Below are 19,196 nucleotides of genomic sequence, written 5' to 3' on the forward strand. Positions count from 1 at the left end.
ATCCCGCCAAGGGAAGATATTTGTATGATAAATATAAATGTCTTTTCCAGGGTTATGGATGTATATTAAATATATGTATGTGTATAATAAAAATCTTACATTTATATCCGTTATCTGGTACCTGTAACACAAGTTCTTTACGAACTTATCACGGGACCAGTAAACGTGGCGTGATTGTTAAAAAAAAAAAAAAAATCTATCCCCCTCCTTGCTTGCTTGTATTCCTCATTGCTGAGGGTCGTGACCACCCTTTTGTATCACCTTCGCACGCACGATCTTTCTCCATCCATTCTTGTCTCTGGCGGTGTGGAGGGCGTTGTGAAACTTGGAATCAAGAGCGGTGCGGATCTGGTCGGACCAACGTATTGGGCGGCGCCCCCGAGGTCTTTTCCCATCTACCTTACCAGTCACGATGAGCCTCTCGAGATTGCTACCATCCTTCCGTGCAATGTGACCAAAGTATTCAGGGACTGCGAAGACACTCGGATGACAGCCGCAAGGAGATTTTGAGTTCTTGCAAGATTGATACGTTGGTCCGAAATGCTGTCCACGGAATACGCATATAATCTATAAGTGCTACTAAACTGGTTAATATTAACACGAGGGAAGTTTGTAAATTTTGTATCGTTAATAATCATAATCCTTTTTAGGGAAAGAACAACCAGATATTATAATTCTATAAAGAAAAATCTCATAAGCTAATATACCTAGTATCACGATTAGCCGATATCGTATCGATAAAAATTATAAATATCACTCGGAAAATAACCGTCGTAATGTTGTATGTATGTATGTACCTTTATCATTAATTTATTTCCAATTTAAATTTACGATTATGACTAACAAGGAAGACTTGTATATTCAACGAATATGTCATAATATATAATAAAGCATGCGTTAAATAAATGAAATGTTATTACTAATTTATATTATTTTTCCTGTACGGCACTAGTATTGGTTAACATAAAGGGTTTTTTTTTGTAAAAACTGACTTCATAATTATATTGCGTATAGCATCTTATATCCAGTATTGTTGTGATAGTACTGACGCAGTGACCATCCATGGACGATGGTAGCCACTTCGTCTTATAAATAATAAAGCACACATAATTTCATAACATTCTGCCGTGAAGCAGTAATGCGTTTCGGTTTGAAGAGTGGGGCAGCCGTTGTAACTATACTTGAGACTTTAGAACTTGTATCTCAAGGTGGGTGGCGCATTTGCGTTGTGGATGTCTATGGGCTCCAGTAACCATTTAACACCAGGTGGGCTGTGAGCTCGTCCACCCATCTAAGCAATAAAAAAAAAACATAACTACAATTGCTTTCGCGTAATATACTCTATAATACTCTGTATTGTATAAATTTAGGGCCCATTTTTTCATACAAGTTTAACTCACAAAAGTTTCTTCTACAATTTTAAGTTATGTTATGACTATTAAAATATTTAACTTACAAATTTGTATATCCACGTTCGAGATAAATAATAAGTCAATTTTTGGAAGTAGCGTTTTATATTAATTTTATTCCGACATTAAACAATTTTATGGAAATTATAGTTATAAAAGGCGCCAACGTGGTTTATGACTGGTTTTTTTAAAGGGATTTTATGACCTGGTAACTAAGACCTTTAGGTCAAGTCTTGTTGATCACTGGTGGGTGATGGAACGCACAGTTAATATAAGATTGTTCATAAACTTCAAACGTCATTTTACGTTTCATTTCACGCAATGTAGATAGATCTTAAACAGTGTACACTTCCCGAAATCAGATGTCAAAACGCTACGAACGAACTTATGAATCTATATATTTACTACGAATAAATCAATTTAATAAGGTCCCGAATGCACTTCTCCATTTGTACATTTACTTAAATTGAATTCAAGTAAAGCAGCTATTGATTCGTATTAATAACATTTCGCTCATTCAAGACAATTACATAGCGCTTGTACTATTACGTTAATTCTATTAATATAATTTACAGTACAGATTCCGATATGTATATTTATAGAGATAGTTTACATGAGTAATTTATCCGGGTTGATACAAAAGCTTTTTGTTATCAAAATACTGCACACGAGGATGTACTAATAATAACACGTCCAGTAATATCTGACTATCTGTAATATCGGTATGTTTCCGTGATAACCCCGCAACCACCTGTTCGGTCACACGATTTGCATGATAGAGAGAAACAGTAAGACGATTTATAAAAAAAAAAATATTTAGTAAGGTAAAAGGCTTTGGAATTAAATGCTAATAATTTGCAGCGAAAACAACCTTAATTCCGGGTTTCGGTGGCCATCTATAGTCTAAATAAATCACGTCTACAGGGTGAGATCGTACTAATAATCTTATATGGTACGGCGTGTAAATACTTTGGAGCCGTTTTTGTAGAAGTATCTTTCTGATTTCTATCACAAAACATTCGTATGTGCCGGTATGAAGAGACATCCGCCATTGAGAACTTGTCCTCATACCTCAGATGAGCAGCTGTAGACAATATCTAGTGGACCGTGAGATAGTTTTTATCCCTACCTATTCGCTGGTAGTGTAAGGCGATATTCCAGCTAGGTCGGGTAGGTGAGCTCTCTGACTTGAAAGAATTTTCTAACACTAGCCCCAGCAAGAGCAATGCTTCGCGGAATCTTCCACCGAAACCGTGAGCTATTAGTAGAACTGTGTTGCTCATCACTACATAGTATAAAACAAAGTCGCTTTCCCTGTCCCTATATCTGTCTGTCTTTATGTATGCTTAAATCTTTAAAACTACGCAACGGATTTTGATGCGGTTTTTTTTAATAGATAGAGTGATTGAAGAGGAAGGTTTATATGTATAATAACATCTATTAAATAGTGGAGAAATCAATAATAAATTACAGTTTCCGAAGCGAAGCGAGGGCGGGTCGCTAGTTTATAATAATACAAAATTACAGAAACAAATGTAGTTTTGTTTAAAACAGAACAAGACGTAGAAAAAGGTTTTTTTTTTGGTTTACATAAAGAGTTTAATATAACACAGTCCCACTCCGTTACGCCCTTTTCAATTTTTTTGAAATGAAAATATAAGTTTCTTGACACAATTCGCACCTTCTGTCGTCCTTTTATGGTGATAAACTTAAAACTTTTTCCGGAGTTCCAATAATTATTTGGAATGCTTAGACGACAAACATACAAAGTTTAGGAGTGCATAAAGGGGATTGCCCACTCTCCATAGTGTGCTAGGCCCAAGATGGACATCAAATATTACTATAAAAATGTATTGATTCAAATTCTTAAATGTATTGGATATCTAAAAAATATATTGAAATTGACGCCACTATTATAAAAAATATACCTAATAAAAATAAAAACTCGTTTTGAGGTTAATTTTCTATATAAATAAGTGTCGGATTGTGAGATACTTCAAGAACTTTTCTTTTCTTAATGTTTAAGATGTTCCTAATGTATTTTTATCCAATAGGGTATAAAAACACACTTAATTCTTTAAATATCTATATTTTCTTCATCTTCATACACAATTAGTATCATCTAAAAATAGCAAAGGAGAGCATATACACGGTTTTAAATCTCGGTCAGGGTAAAACCACAATTCACACAATGTTTTTTAGTCGTAGTATGAAACGTTATTGATAAAAGTAAAATAAATCGAAGAAAAATCAAAACACATCCATTTTGTACGCAAGCACAACACCACAAGCAGCAAGCGAAGTGTCAGATTAAATTCAGTGTTGTCAGTATAAAGAAAAATAATTACATGAAATTCATATATCGATTATTTTTTTAAATAACCGATAATTGATTTATATCTTAATCTTTTTTTTACGAGTACACATTATTTTTTATGTTTTTGTTTTAGTTGTACATATTTAAATAACAATACTAGTAAAGTTTTTCTTATTGCTTAGATGGGTGGGCGAGCTCACAGCCACCTTGGTGTTGGTAAGTGGTTACTCGAGCCCACATACATCTACAACGTAAATGCGCCACCCACCTTGAGATATAAGTTCTAAGGTCTCAAGTATAGTTACAAGTTAAAGTCCAATGGGTATGTCTTCGATGTTATTTTATGTGCATAAAATCCATTAAAATCGTTTGATTAATGGTAATACTTAAAATGATTTATTTATATGTTTTATTTATATACTCAAAATATTTACTTCATACGTAAAAGGATTTGAAGCTGGCAATATTTTTCCCGCAAAAATAAAAATCCATGTTTTTTCAATAGAGTTACTTTTTTTAAACTACTTATTGTAAACTATAGTGGCGCTTATTTGCAAGAAAGTAAATGCATATTTATTTATGACAAAATTAATGCACTAAGTATTTTTTCTATAATCTATTGTCCGCTTTGGGCCTAAAATGGGCCATCCCCTTTAGATAGGTAATGTCATGGACATTGCATTTAAGCTTACTTGAGAGTGTCATAATAATAATTGTACTCTAATAAATAAATAACAATGCTGTAAATTATAATAAATATGCAATAGATAAAAAACTTAATAAAGATCATCTAATCTCGGCAAAAAACTTAAATGATGACATATTATGATTCCCTATTGTTTCTTTTTTGTACGGTGCGTGGTCACAGCCTACGTTTTGTTGAAAAAATCGAGTAGAGTTTATACATACTTAATATTAATATGTATTATGAACGGAAAATTTTATCATAGGTAGTCCATTGGAATAACAGCTATCCTGTCCTTAAAACTCGAATGCTTGCTTCAGGGCAGAAAAGGTCGGGATCCTGTCGGTGGATTCAGGATTTGTCTATAAGAATTACTTTAATATTTTATCCTATTAATGAGATAAGTCTTAATAAATAGTCTTGGATTTGCTGTTTCATTTTACACGTTTCGAACATTTTCTACATGTAATTGATACAGAATTCGTTTTGAAGAATTTATAGTTTGTTATTTATACAATAATAGTGACAGTACTATAACTAGAAGAGTACTAATGACGCTAATTGCGAAGTTCAGAAATGTATATACGAAAAAAGAACTTACTCCTTATGTCTTCAATCGTTTGAAATGTGTTTGAAATGCAGAGAAAGTTACGTACCTGAAACAAAGTATTTTCTTCGTTAAAATATTCTAAAAATTAGTGTTTGAATTGTATAAAAAAAATACAACTTCGTTAAAGTTCTTTTATTTTTATTTTATTGCTTAAATGGGTGGACGAGCTCACAGCCCACCTAATGTTAAGTGGTTACTGGAGCCCATAGACATCCACAACGTAAATGCGCCACTCACCTTGAGATATAAGTTCTAAGGTCTCAAGTTTAGTTACAACGGCTGCCCCACCCTTCAAACCGAAACGCATTACTGCTTCACGGTAGAAATAGGCAGAGTGGTGGTACCCAACCGCGCGGACTCACAAGAGGTCCTACCACAAGTAAAAAGTTTAGTTTAGTTTAGTTGAGTAACATTAAAACAGAATTCCCTGTCACTTAGAACTGTTACGAATCCAAATATACTGCACATTTTGAAATACGACAAAGGTTTTAGGTTGTAGAATTGTAGATAGCATAAAATTACACATTCATTAATGAGGCCGTCAGCACAAAAGTGGCCTAATCTTACCATAGTATGGAGATAATGAGGTTCGAATTTACTTTTACACTGCTTCGTAGGCAAAAACAATACGCGCAAACTAATGTTCACAAAGCCATCTGTTATCTAGGGTCAAAATAGGGGTAGGCCGGTTTTGCTTTGAAAATTTATAATGTTTTAAATAAATTTCAATATATATAAGCACGGATATATTTTTTTTGGATTAGGTCACTTTTGCGCAGACTGCCACGAATACAATTGAAAAACATTATCCTCTATAGACAGTCTGATTAAAAGTTTCTCTTTGTTTATTCAAACGTTAATTTTAGGTATATTGAAGCTGATTTCTGGCAGCGATTATAATGTGACAATCTAATGGCACAAGCGATAACTTTTCTTATCCATACGATAGATCAATCATTATATAGCTCACAATTGATTCCATTAATTACATAATCAGTTTTGCATATCTTACGTGGGTACATGTATCGGATAAGAAACTTCAATTGCAATTCCCAAAGTATTTTAAAATCTTTTCTATTCATTTAATACGTAAAATGCAATAACTTCAACGTTGGAAAACAGCCAAAGCACCACAGACGTTTTCATGAGTTTCGAATAAAACCCACAAAATATGCATCTAGCTGAAAGGGAGAGTTGCAATCGAATATTTTATTGGCGGAACGAGTTTTCGAACAATTGAAAACGGATTTTAATAGAATTAACATACAATATATACAGACAGCAAGAGGAAAATGCAGAATTTAGTACATTAGTTTTATAATACAACGTGAAAGGTAATCGGCTACACAGGCGAGAGGATAATGTCATCACTAAAGTAGAAAAATGATTCATTTTAACCATAATTTTCTATGTTCACATTTTTAAATACACACAAATATGTTTATCGAAATCGAATAAAATATCTTACCATAGAACATTCGGTGAAATTTTATTATTCATTTAGGAATTTTGTATCGCAAACAGGTCTTAGAAAAAAAGAAGCCATAGGTAGATACAACTTATATGACCAAGAATGCACAATATTTTTGCAGCCTTTACATTTATCGGTCATCTGATTTTAAAGCAAGAATAGTGATAAGAAATCGAAGTATAAGCTGTAGATAACGAGTTTTATCTTATCACAACATTGGAATATCCCCGTGAATTATAAGAAACTAGATGTACTCCGCGATTTCATCAAAGTGGACTGGCGTTTTATTTTACCTACGCGACGATTCGGAATTTCGGCCATGGCAATAAATATACTGTCTAGAATTTGATTTCGATAAACGAGTTATCTAACGCAAAATCGGACTAATATATTCAGTTAATATTGAACTGTTTTAAGATATGGCGTTGCTTAGTCAGCTACGCTTCGGCTAAAGATATTTCAACTATTGAAAACAAAACTATTCAAAATTAGTAAATTGGCTATTGCCTTTTTTTCTTTAGAACAGCTTACGAGTTGACATCATCGTTACGTAAACATCTTTATATAAACTTTCTTTATGGTTGGTCATGTCATTTTAGGACGCATTACGAAGATTCTCTTTTATCATTAATATCTCCAGTTCCTTTTGTTTGGTCAGGATGTCAAAGAATATTCGGTGCAACTCACCGATACGTAACTTTTATACATCGTATCCACAGTATATAATTCCCAGGTGCTTATTTTATCTGTGAACAGATATAGATAGATTTTATTCAGTTTTACAATATCATATTATCTGCAAATTGATTAGTGCTTTGTATTATTGCTCGTGCTGGGCTCAGTGAAATTGTTTCGTCATTTTTACCTAGATTGCACAATAAAATATATTATCAGTTTTAAGTTGATCTTGACACTTTAAGTACTAGCGGCCTTAAGCATCAATGCGATATAGGAAAAGTTACACCACACTATCTGTGTCTTTTGGAGATTAAAAAAGGATCTATACAACAACAAAAACAAAGAAGTCAACTAGAATTCGTTCTACCACTTTTAAATAAAATATCAATCCAGTTCCATCAAAATCCGTCGAGTAGTTTTTGCTTTATCTTCAATTCGTTTTAATGCGTAAGTACTAATTTTTGTGTTTAAGCTTCAAGCAAGGTGTACACATAAACTAGTCAGTAAAAAAACTGGTCACAAATCATTAAAATTGCAACAAGCGTAATGACAAATAGGAACATGATGATCCGTTGTTATAAAATCAATAGTTATATCTTCCATCTTTTTCTCTGTCTGAATAGTGTCGTCGATTCATTATAGATACTATTGTATCTACGTAGATTATTTTTTTAAGGACGTGCCTTCAATGCATTGCTATCGGCTTTATCATCATCGCCTATAGACAACCACTGCTGGACATAGGCCTCCTCCAAGGATCGCCATAGTAACCTGTCGTGCACAGCCTGCAACCAGCGGATTCCCGCGACTTTTGAGCACTTTAGTGGTAGGCAGCGGCTTGGCTTTGCCCCTGGCGTTGCTGAAATCCATGGGCGACGTTAACCACTCACCATCAGGTGGGCCGTATGCTCGTCAATCTCGTGGGAGGGCTAGACACGCTGCGTGTACGCGATCACCACTCGAGAACTTTTCGGCCCCAGCGACCACCTGTCCTACGAGACACTGCCCTGCGTGCCCTGCCCACTACCTAGCAATCCTTCGGGCATGTCAGTTGACAAGACTTCCGTAGGTTGAAAAAAATTTAAATGACTTGTTACGAGTACCTACATCTGACGTCACATTTAGGCCAAGACTACTCCGATGTCTCCGCCTTTAACTCAATCACAATTCTTGCGTGCTACGTCCTATCTATTTTTTATCTCTCTAGTGTTATTAAAATCTCTGAGTTTCGCGATATGATAACACAAGCTATATAACACTCCTCATCATAGAAGTCCTTGGTCGCTCTAAAATAGATAATGTAGGTAGCTGTATAGATTTGTCCCAGCAAACTCTCATCGTTCACCTCTGCCCTTCATGGCAGGGAGTTTCTACCGGATTGTGGGGTTCGCCCCGAGGCCCATTCTGAGTGCCCCCGTAATGGGGTCCGAATACTCTTTCTTATCTTATCTTACTCTCATTCGATGTAAGCAAACTAGACGTTTTATTCACTAATCTACGGACCTTTAAGGTTTGTATTTTACATTCATCCAATATTTAATGCCAACTGCTTTATTTATTATTAAACTAACCACGCGTCTATTACTTTGAACCTATAACCTTTGAACCCGTAACCTTGGTAACGTATTCAATCCACCGCTTAATACTGAGTACTGATTTGTATAAGTTATCGTAACTCGACGAATATTCAAATACGTGTTTCGATAGGTATACGCGATTTTCAAAAAGCGTTCAATATTTATTTAGGTAGTTCTGTCCCTCGGCGTTAACGTTCGACGAGTGTCGTGCACACACGTTTGTACGTTTATATGATTCCATGCGGAAGTCATTAACGTTACGCGACCTTCGTCGGAGGACCGCGCTGCGCCCTATTTCCCTGATGATGTAATGAGCGAACCTAATAATCACGTATTCCGTAAGGCTTTTGCGTTTTCACGCATTCATTAAGCGTTGACCTTATTTTAAAACTAGTTTTTTTTTTTTTAATTCGACTATTCAACGCTTAGGTACCTACGTGTGAAAAACGTACGTTGATTTTAAGTCTGCTTTAATTTTCGTCGTTCGTAATTAGAGGTTTTAATTTTAAATGAGTACTTGTCGGTTTTGGTTTCATTAGATTTATTTACCTTCGTAATTTAATTTATTATAAATATAGACAGATGGTGATTATTTTATAAATCAGAATAGGGAAAACTGATATTAAAACACCGCCTCACTAACAGCAGATATATTTTCATCGTATCACATGGCCCTCGACTCTTATTAAGCGAGTTCAATGAAAACAATGACCGACATCTGTTATTGTGTACGAAAACATAAGACATCGCGTGTTACGTAAATCTGGAATTTCGTTGTAAGTGATTAGATGTTGTTATCTAAAAAAGGCGCGAAGCTTCCATCACGGTGGCAAGGCCGTTGAGCACGTGTTCGGGCGCCTGTTGCTAGTCGACTCCCCACCACGAGGCGCGCGATCCGCGATGTTGCCGCACCGCGCGCTATGCCGGACTGGCACGGAATTCGACTGTGGCGACTTGACTCGGCTGCTAATCATCGCGATACATAGTATTATAATAGTACGTACTAAAACTAAGTACATGCGCACGTTTCTCAACAGTGCGGTGTCATTCTATATTTATCGCTATATAGATAATACGATGAAAATAAAAATCATATCGTCTTCTCGCATTAAAATATTACACAATCTCAAAAATTACTAATTTTACAGGAGAGTGTTTTAAAGGTTTAACATGTGATATTTTTAATATTAATTATCTTTGCAACATTTATTTTTTACCAGTAACATTATCTGTCTATTAAAGTAAGATAAGTTATGAATTAATTTTCTTAATAGTAGACAAAACATAGGTAGGTAAAAAAAAAACTAAACTACGCTCTTTTGACAGTATTTATGAGAAAAATACTGGTGATACCAAATGATTCCGCATATTAACTCAATTTCGAATATTTTGGGAAACTATATACCTACTTCCAATGCGAAAAGACGATACCTAATAATATGTTGAATAAAAATATTTTAGTCGATACTCATCTACAAACTATTGTAAAGTAATGAAGCAATAAGTGTTTATCGTTGAAATTGTAATAAATATTATGATATAGGATTACATCGTTCAACTAACTTAATTAGAACAGATGCTAGTAAAACTGAGTACTGTACCTGATATTCATCATAAATAAACAAAATGAAATCCTAAATGCCATTAAGTATACATGTGTTCAGAAAAATATATTGCAATTAAAAATATAGCCAAAGTAATGACCTTGCCTGCGTGCACCTTTCCAATTGTATTAACTATTCATTAAATAGAAATATTGATCAAACAACAGTCCCTAAAATAAAAATCAGACTATCTAGACTATTTTAAAATATAACCATAATGTACCATAACCATTACCAACATTACCATATTGTTTCTACCTATGTTGGTAGCCTCGGTTAGGCCAGCTTAACGGAGCGAGTAGGTCAGCTCACAGGGCTCTAGCTTGACGAATTTGCGAACACTAGCAGTAGCAAAAGCAGTGCTTCGCAGAATCTACCATCGAATCGCAAACGCGACCCACTGAAAAGATGCGACTAGAAACTCAGTGGGCTGTGTGCTGTGTTTCAGTGTGTATGCCCAATCTCACCTTTATTTGACCACCACAAGCACATCCAAATCTGTTTAACAACTGGAGATTAACTTGCACTAAAGCTCTGACAAAATGCAATAAGTCTGTTTACGATTTTGTTAACCACGGGAGATTAATTATGTAAATTTTATTATGTTCTGCTGACACTGAACTAGAGCTTTTTTTCATTTACCCTAGAATGCGATCTATCTAGATTAGAAACAAGACTAATGTTTTTTGTACGTTTTTCCACCGCGTTCCAGTACCGACCGATTATAATGCAACCTAGTAGTTGTGGGCGCTTCCAGGAAACCTTCTCTCATAGTTACTTCAACTTACGATGGGTGGTGCGCGTTTAGTTTCAATAAACGCGTGTATATCATAGAGATAGCAATGGTCAAATTGGAAGGTAGCCCTGTTTCGCTAGTGGGGATTAAAAAAACCAAAACCACATCATTGGTATTGATGACTTGAAATAAAATTATATCTCTAAACTTTCCAATGTTTATTTTCTGTAAGGTCGTGGATAAGCACTTATAATACTGATATTAACTAGGGTCGAAAGTCATCGCCTTATCTATGTTTGACATACAGGCTTGGTCGCTTAATATACAATATAAATCTTAATGCTATTCATATTGACAAAAGAGCAATTATCTTAATGTTCACCAATTCAAATTTCAATTTATAGTAATACTTAATAGTTTATTCAGTTAAATATTATATTTCGATAGGGTCCTCGTTCCTTATTGCATCGAATATCTCGAAGTTGAGAGGCGCAACTTCGTCGCGTGCGCTATTATCCGCGAAATTACAGGATCTTAAGCACTCCGAGACAGAGTTTCGGGATGGAGTCAGAATCCGACTGAATTTCTTTCGAATACCGGCGCGAAGAAGCGCAGGTATTGCCAGAGCGACCCACGAAACAAGTCTCCTGCATTTTTCGTACGAATATCCGAACCTCGTCTGGAACAGAACTGGCTAAATATAAGGTGACCAAGATCAATACTGCGAGTAGAAGCGCAGCCACCCCGAGCATGTCCCACCGGCGAACTAACGGCTAAAGTGACTCTCCGTCCAGAAGGCACCGGTGGTATTCCGGAATACCCTGCTAAACCACGGTATAACGCCAATCGGTCACTCTTTAATATCACCTATTCTGCACATTGTTGATCACGATCTCTTTCTACTATAAGGCTAGGTAATTTAATCTTTTCCAAATTTCGACCTACCTTCCTTTCTAGCAATGCGTCCGAAATGCATTGTGTGCATTTGATGACATTTGTAAATATAATTTTGCAATTGATTTTTTTAACGTACCAAGAACAACCTCTGCTGCCAACTGCTTAGGAACTGTTTCTTAGACCTGGGCAAATTAAGGATATAGTGTTAATAGGGAACAAATCGTCGTCGGGAAATGTCTTCTTCTATCTGTTTATATAAATTAAGTGTTTGTTCTTTCTACCCCATCATTCATAATACTGTGATAAAACTTAGCGTAGTTACTCTTGCCAAAACGGAGTTTGTTTTAGGACCATCAACGATATTTCACACACATGAACCAATTTACTACACAGTTTTCAACACTTCGGCCGGTCTTTTTATCGATTTTTATTATAACTACACAACGCATTTAGATTATGTTACTTTAATTTAACATTAAAGTATCTTGATTTTTATTTTTTAACACTTGTGTGACATTCAAGAGAACCGGTAAATATACTAAAACCTGATCATGGTGAATAAAAAGAGACAAGCGTTCACAAATTGATAGTGACAAGCGGAAAATGTCAAACCGCATTCAATGTTGGAACAAAAAGAAGGATTACATTCTGCATTTTTATTTTATGTGGAATTAGTTAATAATCGCTAATCTAATCAAATCAATCTAATCAAAGGATCCAGGGAGATAGGGATGATGCTCTCTTTATAAGTTCTAACAGCATAGATTTTTTTATTTCTTAGATAGGTGGACGAGCTCACAACTCACTTGGTGTTAAGTGGTTACTGGAGCCCATAGACATCCACAACGTAAATGCGCCACCACCTTGAGATATAAGTTCTAAGGTCTCAAGTATAGTTACAACGGCTGCCCCATCCTTCAAACCGAAACGCATTATTGCTTCTCGGCAGAAATAGGCAGGGTGGTGGTACCTTCCTGCGCGGACTCACAAGAGGTCCTACCTACCACCAGTAATTACGCAAATTATAATTTTGCGGGTTTGATTTTTATTACACGACGTACGTACGTACCTACCATAACTGTCAAATTATGTGCGAGGAATTGCAGAAGATCATATGAGAAAATAGTTAATTGTGTCACAAAAACTTGTCCTGATTCAATATATTACACAAACGTGTTATTATTTTTATAAGCCAATTTAGCTTGAAGGCCAAATATGAGATCGGAAATTTTGGTAGCAATTTATACACAATCTAGAATATTTTAAATATACCTCATATTTATCTACTTTTGTATAAAACTGAATAGCGTGAATGCTAAGATTTACATTACAGTTGATATTGTAGCTGACATATACCTAGTCAGGTCATAAATTCTGTCACATGTTTAATGTAAAATAATTGAAACAAGTTTATTCATTATGTAACCATTCATATACCAAAATGAACTTAACAAAACATAGATTCTTATGACACTAAAGTTTATTCAAAATGACCTCCGTGATTTTGAATACAGGCCTTCAATCTGCGCGGCCAGTCGTCTATCGCAGCACGAACGAGGTCCATGTCAATATCGGCGGCTGCCTTAATCAAGGATATCTTCAGTGACTCCAAATTGGGATGAGGCTTTGAGCACGCCTTTTCCTCCAAGTGTTGCCATATCTTGTAATCTAACGGATTCAAATCTGGCCTGGAGGAGGGCCAGTCTTCGTGCCGGATGAAGTCCATTTCACGCGCCGCCAGCCAGTCTTGTGTGCTCTTCGCTCTATGAGCTGGCGCCGAATCTTGTTGGAATACCCAGTGCCTGTTATTGAACATGTTATGAGAAACAGGTTCCACAAGGTTCGTCAGTATGTATGACTGTATTTTGATACACAACTGCATTCGTTTTTACACCTTTCTCACAAAAATGTACCTCTGTGACCGAGAGCGACCACTTCTTGACCTGTCATCTACACTAGAGTCTTCATTGTATCGTTTGATGGTACGATAAACGAATCTTTTGGTTATATTCAAATTTTTCAGTATGTTAAAAATTTGAATTGACGCGAAACCGCAACGATGCAACGCAATAACTGCAACACGGTCTTCTTTAAGCGTCCACTCCATATTTAAAAATGAGTAAAATTCTAAAAGTATACATTTTTATTTTCATGAACAATTCGAAATTCGAATTCAATAAACTTTTTTTTGGCCAGCATTCTAAAAGAAAAGTTTTTACGGTGTGACAATACTTATGACCTGACTAGTTATATATAATATTTATTAATGGCAAACTGTTACCTTTTTTTAAATTTAGTTTTAATCACTAATCGTTACTCACAATTTATAAATCACCTGGTCTCAAAACTACTTCAGTACTGCGTGATTTACGGCCGTTTTCAATAACGTATCTGAGTTTTCGGATAGATAGCTATCTCCGAATATCAGCAAGAGCGTATCTGTCCTTAGTTTGCGTTTCACAATCACGGATAAGTGCTATCTCTCTTTAACCAACAGTAGATAGCTTCTTCCCTCCGATTTATCCGAGCCTCTTGATACGTTTCGTTCTACTACAAATACGAAACAACATCAGGTTCAAGACTTATTTTATTTTATTCTAAATTATAACTATAATTTAACCAGCATATTGTAGACTATCATAAACACATTTGTTTATAACAAAAAGTAATAAAAACATATGTAGATTTTTTTTAAATTGGACGTATTGCTATTTTTATCCTAGTCGAAATTATGAAACGAAACGTTTTGACAGTCCGTTTGCCAATAAGCAGTGATCAGTTTCTTTTGTTTGTTTTTCTATTGTTTACCTACTATATTAGATGATGACTTACCTCCAAAACGCTTTAAAACTTTCGTTTATAATTCTAAGTGTGTTTATAATTAAAGAGCTACAGTGAAATAAAATGAATTCTGTAAGTATCTATGAACTACATTGATAATAATAATTTTACTTTGAAAACTTTGAGTTCAAGTTTAGAAAATATATCTTTTTCAGTCAAGAAAGGCAGCACCCATGACAAAAGATGAGACGATGATTCTAGCAGAACTTGTGGCGGCGAAAAAATGTTTCAATAATAAGGCAACAAATGCCACAAACAATAAATTGAAGGAGCAGGCTTGGCAAACCCTTGTAAATGATTTTAATTCGTCGATTCGTCGTTTCCCACGAACTCCATCGCAGCTTCGACTAAAATGGGAAAACTTAAAGAACGCTACGGCAACATAAGAAACAACCTTAGTAAGGTTAGTATAATTAGTTGATTGTTTGTCTCTAATAACACATTGATAAACATGATTTTTTCTTCAGGTTGCCGTAGTATTTGAAATAATTATGCTCTTTGTTACAGGCTGGAGGTGGTAAGGATTGCAGATGAAATTTTGGATAAAGCATGCACATTGTTGTAGGTCACATATAATATTTTTAACACTTTTACAGCCAAGCGGAAACAAGATGGAAGAAAAGAAATGCAAGGCTAGCATAGGGACAATGCATTAGCAGAATATCTAATAGCAAAAAAGAGACTTGACTTGGAAAATAAAGAAAAGGAGATTGTTGTAGCAAAATTTAAGTAAGATTTAGATAATTTAAAAATTAAAAATTACTTAAAAGGAATATTAAATTTCATAAATTAAGTAGGCAATAATAATTTTATGTTAGATAGTTTTTTATGTATATGTACAAATTCTAAATTAAATATCTTGCATGTACTAACTACCATGTAATTATCATTTTGGAAAATAAAAAATAGTCAAATTATCTTTGGAGTTTATTTTATAAATTATCTTTGGAAGCAATTATTTATAAGTACATAGTTGTATTTCAGATGTAAGTTTTGAAAAATTGTTACGAACAATTATATTATTTTCCTGTAATGTATCTGCGACTGAAATTTCTGATTCTAATTCTTCTAAATTCATACTTCTGACGATATTATGCAGCATGGCAGCTATAATAACAGCTTGCATATTTTCTAGTTTTAATCTACTTTTCAATGATATACAGGGAGTCTTCTTTTACAAACACCAATGCATCTGAAAATTATACATTATTCGCTTAAATTATTTTACAATACAGTATAACAAGCTCTTAACTAAAAAAAAAGATTACCTCTCTATAGTATTTCTTGTTTTAATATGTGATTCATTTTAAATCGTTCCGATTGAATATGTGGGTTAATTAATCACGTTAAAAGATAGGGTTGTGGGGATAGCCTCTATCGGCAAGCAAATAGCAATTTCCAAGTCCACCTTGTTATCAATGTTCTCTTGATATGTAGATAATTTATTATAATAGTGTCATATTAAATTCATATAAACACCTAAATATATAATCTAAATAAATAAAAATATAATAATAATATATAATAATAATAATATAAATAAGGTAATATAAATAAGAAATACCTTTTCAATCGGAATGGTTAATTATAGTTGTATCATGAGTAGACCCAGGCCATCAAGCAACAACATTTTGAAACATCAATGATGCATTGCACACAAATTACACATTCAAAATACTCTTTTTCTATTTCTAAATTCCTCTCCTATATTTGAATCTGTAACACAAATATAAAATGTAGAGGTATCAGTGTGTAATAAGAATGAAGGTAAATAGCCTACCAGGTTATAGTATTAGTATATGAATGTCATTTAGGGCACCATGGGAATCCAGCAGTATTATAGAATTCCTGTTGAGTGTGATTTTGTAACACAACAAAAATTAGGTATAATTTTGCTATTGCTATAAACAAATATAAGTTGTAATAACGAGTACTTTTATGGTTAAAATTTATCTTACCTTTTTGACGTTACACTCAAATATGGTCTCATTAAATTAATCAATTCATTCACAACACCTTTGCTCAGAAATCTATAGTCAAATTCGTAATTATTGATCTTCGCCATGTAATTCAGACGATCTTTATTTTCCTAACCATATGATATCGGCCTCACTATCACTATCTGCATCACAATCCATTATCATTTGAAATAATTCCATATCACTATCATCACTGCTACAATATGCCAATATGAAGAGAAACAATTATTAAATTATAGTGATTTACTTTCGAAAGATAAACATGTAACCGGCCGATTTTGACAGATAAGCGAATGCCCATACTAGAGATAGCGCCGCTTACCGGAGAGTTACTTAAAACTCATATTGAAACGGAAGTAAGCACGATTTGTATGAGCGTTCTATCTTTAGCAGGCTATCCGTCCTCCCGACGATGGATAGATAAATCCGATAGGAACTGCTGCCCGTCGATAGGTTATTGGAACGTAAGTAAGGACAAAAATATAGATTTGTCTATCTTTAGTAACCGAAACTAGGGATAGATAGGTTATTGAAAACGGCCGTTAATGGTTTTTCCCCATGAATGCCGCTCATTTATGTAGGAGTCAGGATTCTAGTGTGTTATGTATTAGAATATTCTGCGTAACATTAAAAATTATAAATATCTTCAATTGCTTCAACGTTAACACTCATCAGTCGAGATTTGAACATTTAATTCGATATAAGTATTAACCCACAACGATCTAATCCGCTAATTTGTTTTATGATTATAGCCGAGTATATGTGAGTATTGCCGATGTAAGTCACTAGAGACTATTCTGAAACCAAATTATCTGGTTAGAACCGATGATCCGTTAACGAATTTACCGAATAGTTCCTGAGAAGCAACGATGAAGGAGGTCAATATAATTTTAGGATATACCATATAAATTATAATAAAATTTAGTGTCTGCTTCGTGACGGAACTTGAAAAAAAGTGTATTTAAAAAAATATATAATTAGTTCAAATTTATTGTACTGTTGATTGATTGTATAGTTTCAATCATTTTTTTAAGCTTATTAATATTATACTAGATTTTGCCCGCGACTTCGTCCGCGTGGAATAGCTCACAAATAACGCTTTCTTTTAGAACAAATTTGGTTAGCATTAAAAACGTTATAGTGAGCCAACCTTAACACATAGACATATGCTGTCGCGGACTTTTTTTTAGATCATTTAAAGGGAAATAATTCTGTCATATATAATTTTAGCGAAACTTTAACCGTTTCTGCAGCGCACACAGCGGAAGCTCTCAAAAGGTAAAAATAACCCTGATTTTGAAACATTATTTATTGGTGCTCCGCTTGTATTGGTCTTAGCGTGATGTTATATAACCTTTCTCGATAAATGGGCTATCTAACACTGAAAGAAATTTTCAAACCGGACCAGTAGTTCCTGAGATTAGCACGTTGAAACAAACAAACTCTTCAGCTTTATAATATTAGTATAGATGTAACGGTGGTAGGTAGGACCTGTTGTGAGTCCGTGCGGGTAGGTACCACCGCCCTGCCTATTTCTGCCGTGAAGCAGTAATGCGTTTCGGTTTGAAGGGTGGGGCAGCCGTTGTAACTATACTGAGACCTTACAACTTATATCTCAAGGTGGGTGGCGCATTTACGTTGTAGATGTCTATGGGCTCCAGTAACCACTTAACATCAGGTGGGCTGTGAGCTCGTCCACCCATCTAAGAAACAAAAAAAAACAAAAATGGGCCTTATAATCTGAAACGGTTTAAAAAGAAGAAAAAATCGCATTTAAAAAATATTTGTCCTTTTTTAATGCCATACACGATAAAACGATAAACCGATTTTACTTAAATAGCCTCGTTTAATTAATTTCTGTAAAAGGGAAATCCGTATGTGATACGCGTGGCTAATAATAATTGTTTGTATAATAATTATTCGCTGATATTGGTTCTAGGACAGCACACTGTGGGAATGGGTACGTACACGATAATGATGCCGATTTCAATAGTTCAAAATTAGATAATCGTAATAAGTTCGCCACATATGCCGTTGCACTGACAATTTTTTTTTACTAGTGTATGCCGTTGCACTTACAATTTTTTTTTAGTAGTGGTCCCGCAGTAGTCGACATTCGACTATAATGTTAATTGAAATTCTATGTTTAAACATTATTATGGTTCTATTGTCAAATACTATCATATTTCTATAATATAATCACAGATTTCGCCAAAACTTACACTATAGATAGATAACATTAAAGGCAAACAATATTAATCTATTCGGAATTTGACCACAGACCTGTAAACATTAACAAAAGTATGACAATTGACAATAAACAAAGAGTATATGTAATTATATGTATGTGTGTGTGTCAAATACATGGTAGTGTGTGTAATGTTTTATTTGT

The 19,196-nt window shown here is 34.5% G+C and overlaps 2 protein-coding genes and 1 long non-coding RNA gene across 3 annotated transcripts in view; 1 reads left to right on the forward strand and 2 right to left on the reverse strand.

The window, feature by feature from the left end:
- DnaJ-21 (dnaJ homolog subfamily C member 8-like) overlaps positions 1-19,196 on the forward strand; it is a 302,329-nt gene that overhangs the window by 81,759 nt on the left and 201,374 nt on the right. The window lies entirely within an intron of this gene.
- LOC134199343 (uncharacterized) lies at positions 11,282-12,562 on the reverse strand. Its single transcript, XM_062670058.1, has 3 exons — positions 12,307-12,562; positions 12,121-12,166; positions 11,282-11,766 (listed from the first exon to the last, which is right to left on the reverse strand). Exons 1-3 carry the CDS (start codon positions 12,336-12,338, stop codon positions 11,521-11,523), a joined length of 324 nt encoding a protein of 107 aa, XP_062526042.1. The 5' UTR covers positions 12,339-12,562; the 3' UTR covers positions 11,282-11,520.
- On the reverse strand, positions 15,740-17,105 carry LOC134199345 (uncharacterized). The gene is made up of 3 exons (XR_009973799.1): positions 16,784-17,105; positions 16,390-16,541; positions 15,740-16,017 (listed from the first exon to the last, which is right to left on the reverse strand). It is a non-coding gene; the product is annotated as an uncharacterized LOC134199345 (long non-coding RNA).

Source organism: Bombyx mori, chromosome 9 (genome assembly GCF_030269925.1).
Source record: "Bombyx mori chromosome 9, ASM3026992v2".
NCBI classification, from domain to species: Eukaryota; Metazoa; Arthropoda; class Insecta; order Lepidoptera; family Bombycidae; genus Bombyx; species Bombyx mori.

Coding starts and splice junctions, on each gene's coding strand:
- LOC134199343 (XM_062670058.1), bottom strand. CDS start 12,338: ATGGTCCTAAAACAAACTCCGTTTTGGCAAGA. Junction 12,167..12,306: donor CAAACTCCGTTTTGGCAAGA/GTAACTACGCTA, acceptor TAATTTGCCCAG/GTCTAAGAAACAGTTCCTAA. Junction 11,767..12,120: donor GGCAGCAGAGGTTGTTCTTG/GTACGTTAAAAA, acceptor GTTCTGTTCCAG/ACGAGGTTCGGATATTCGTA.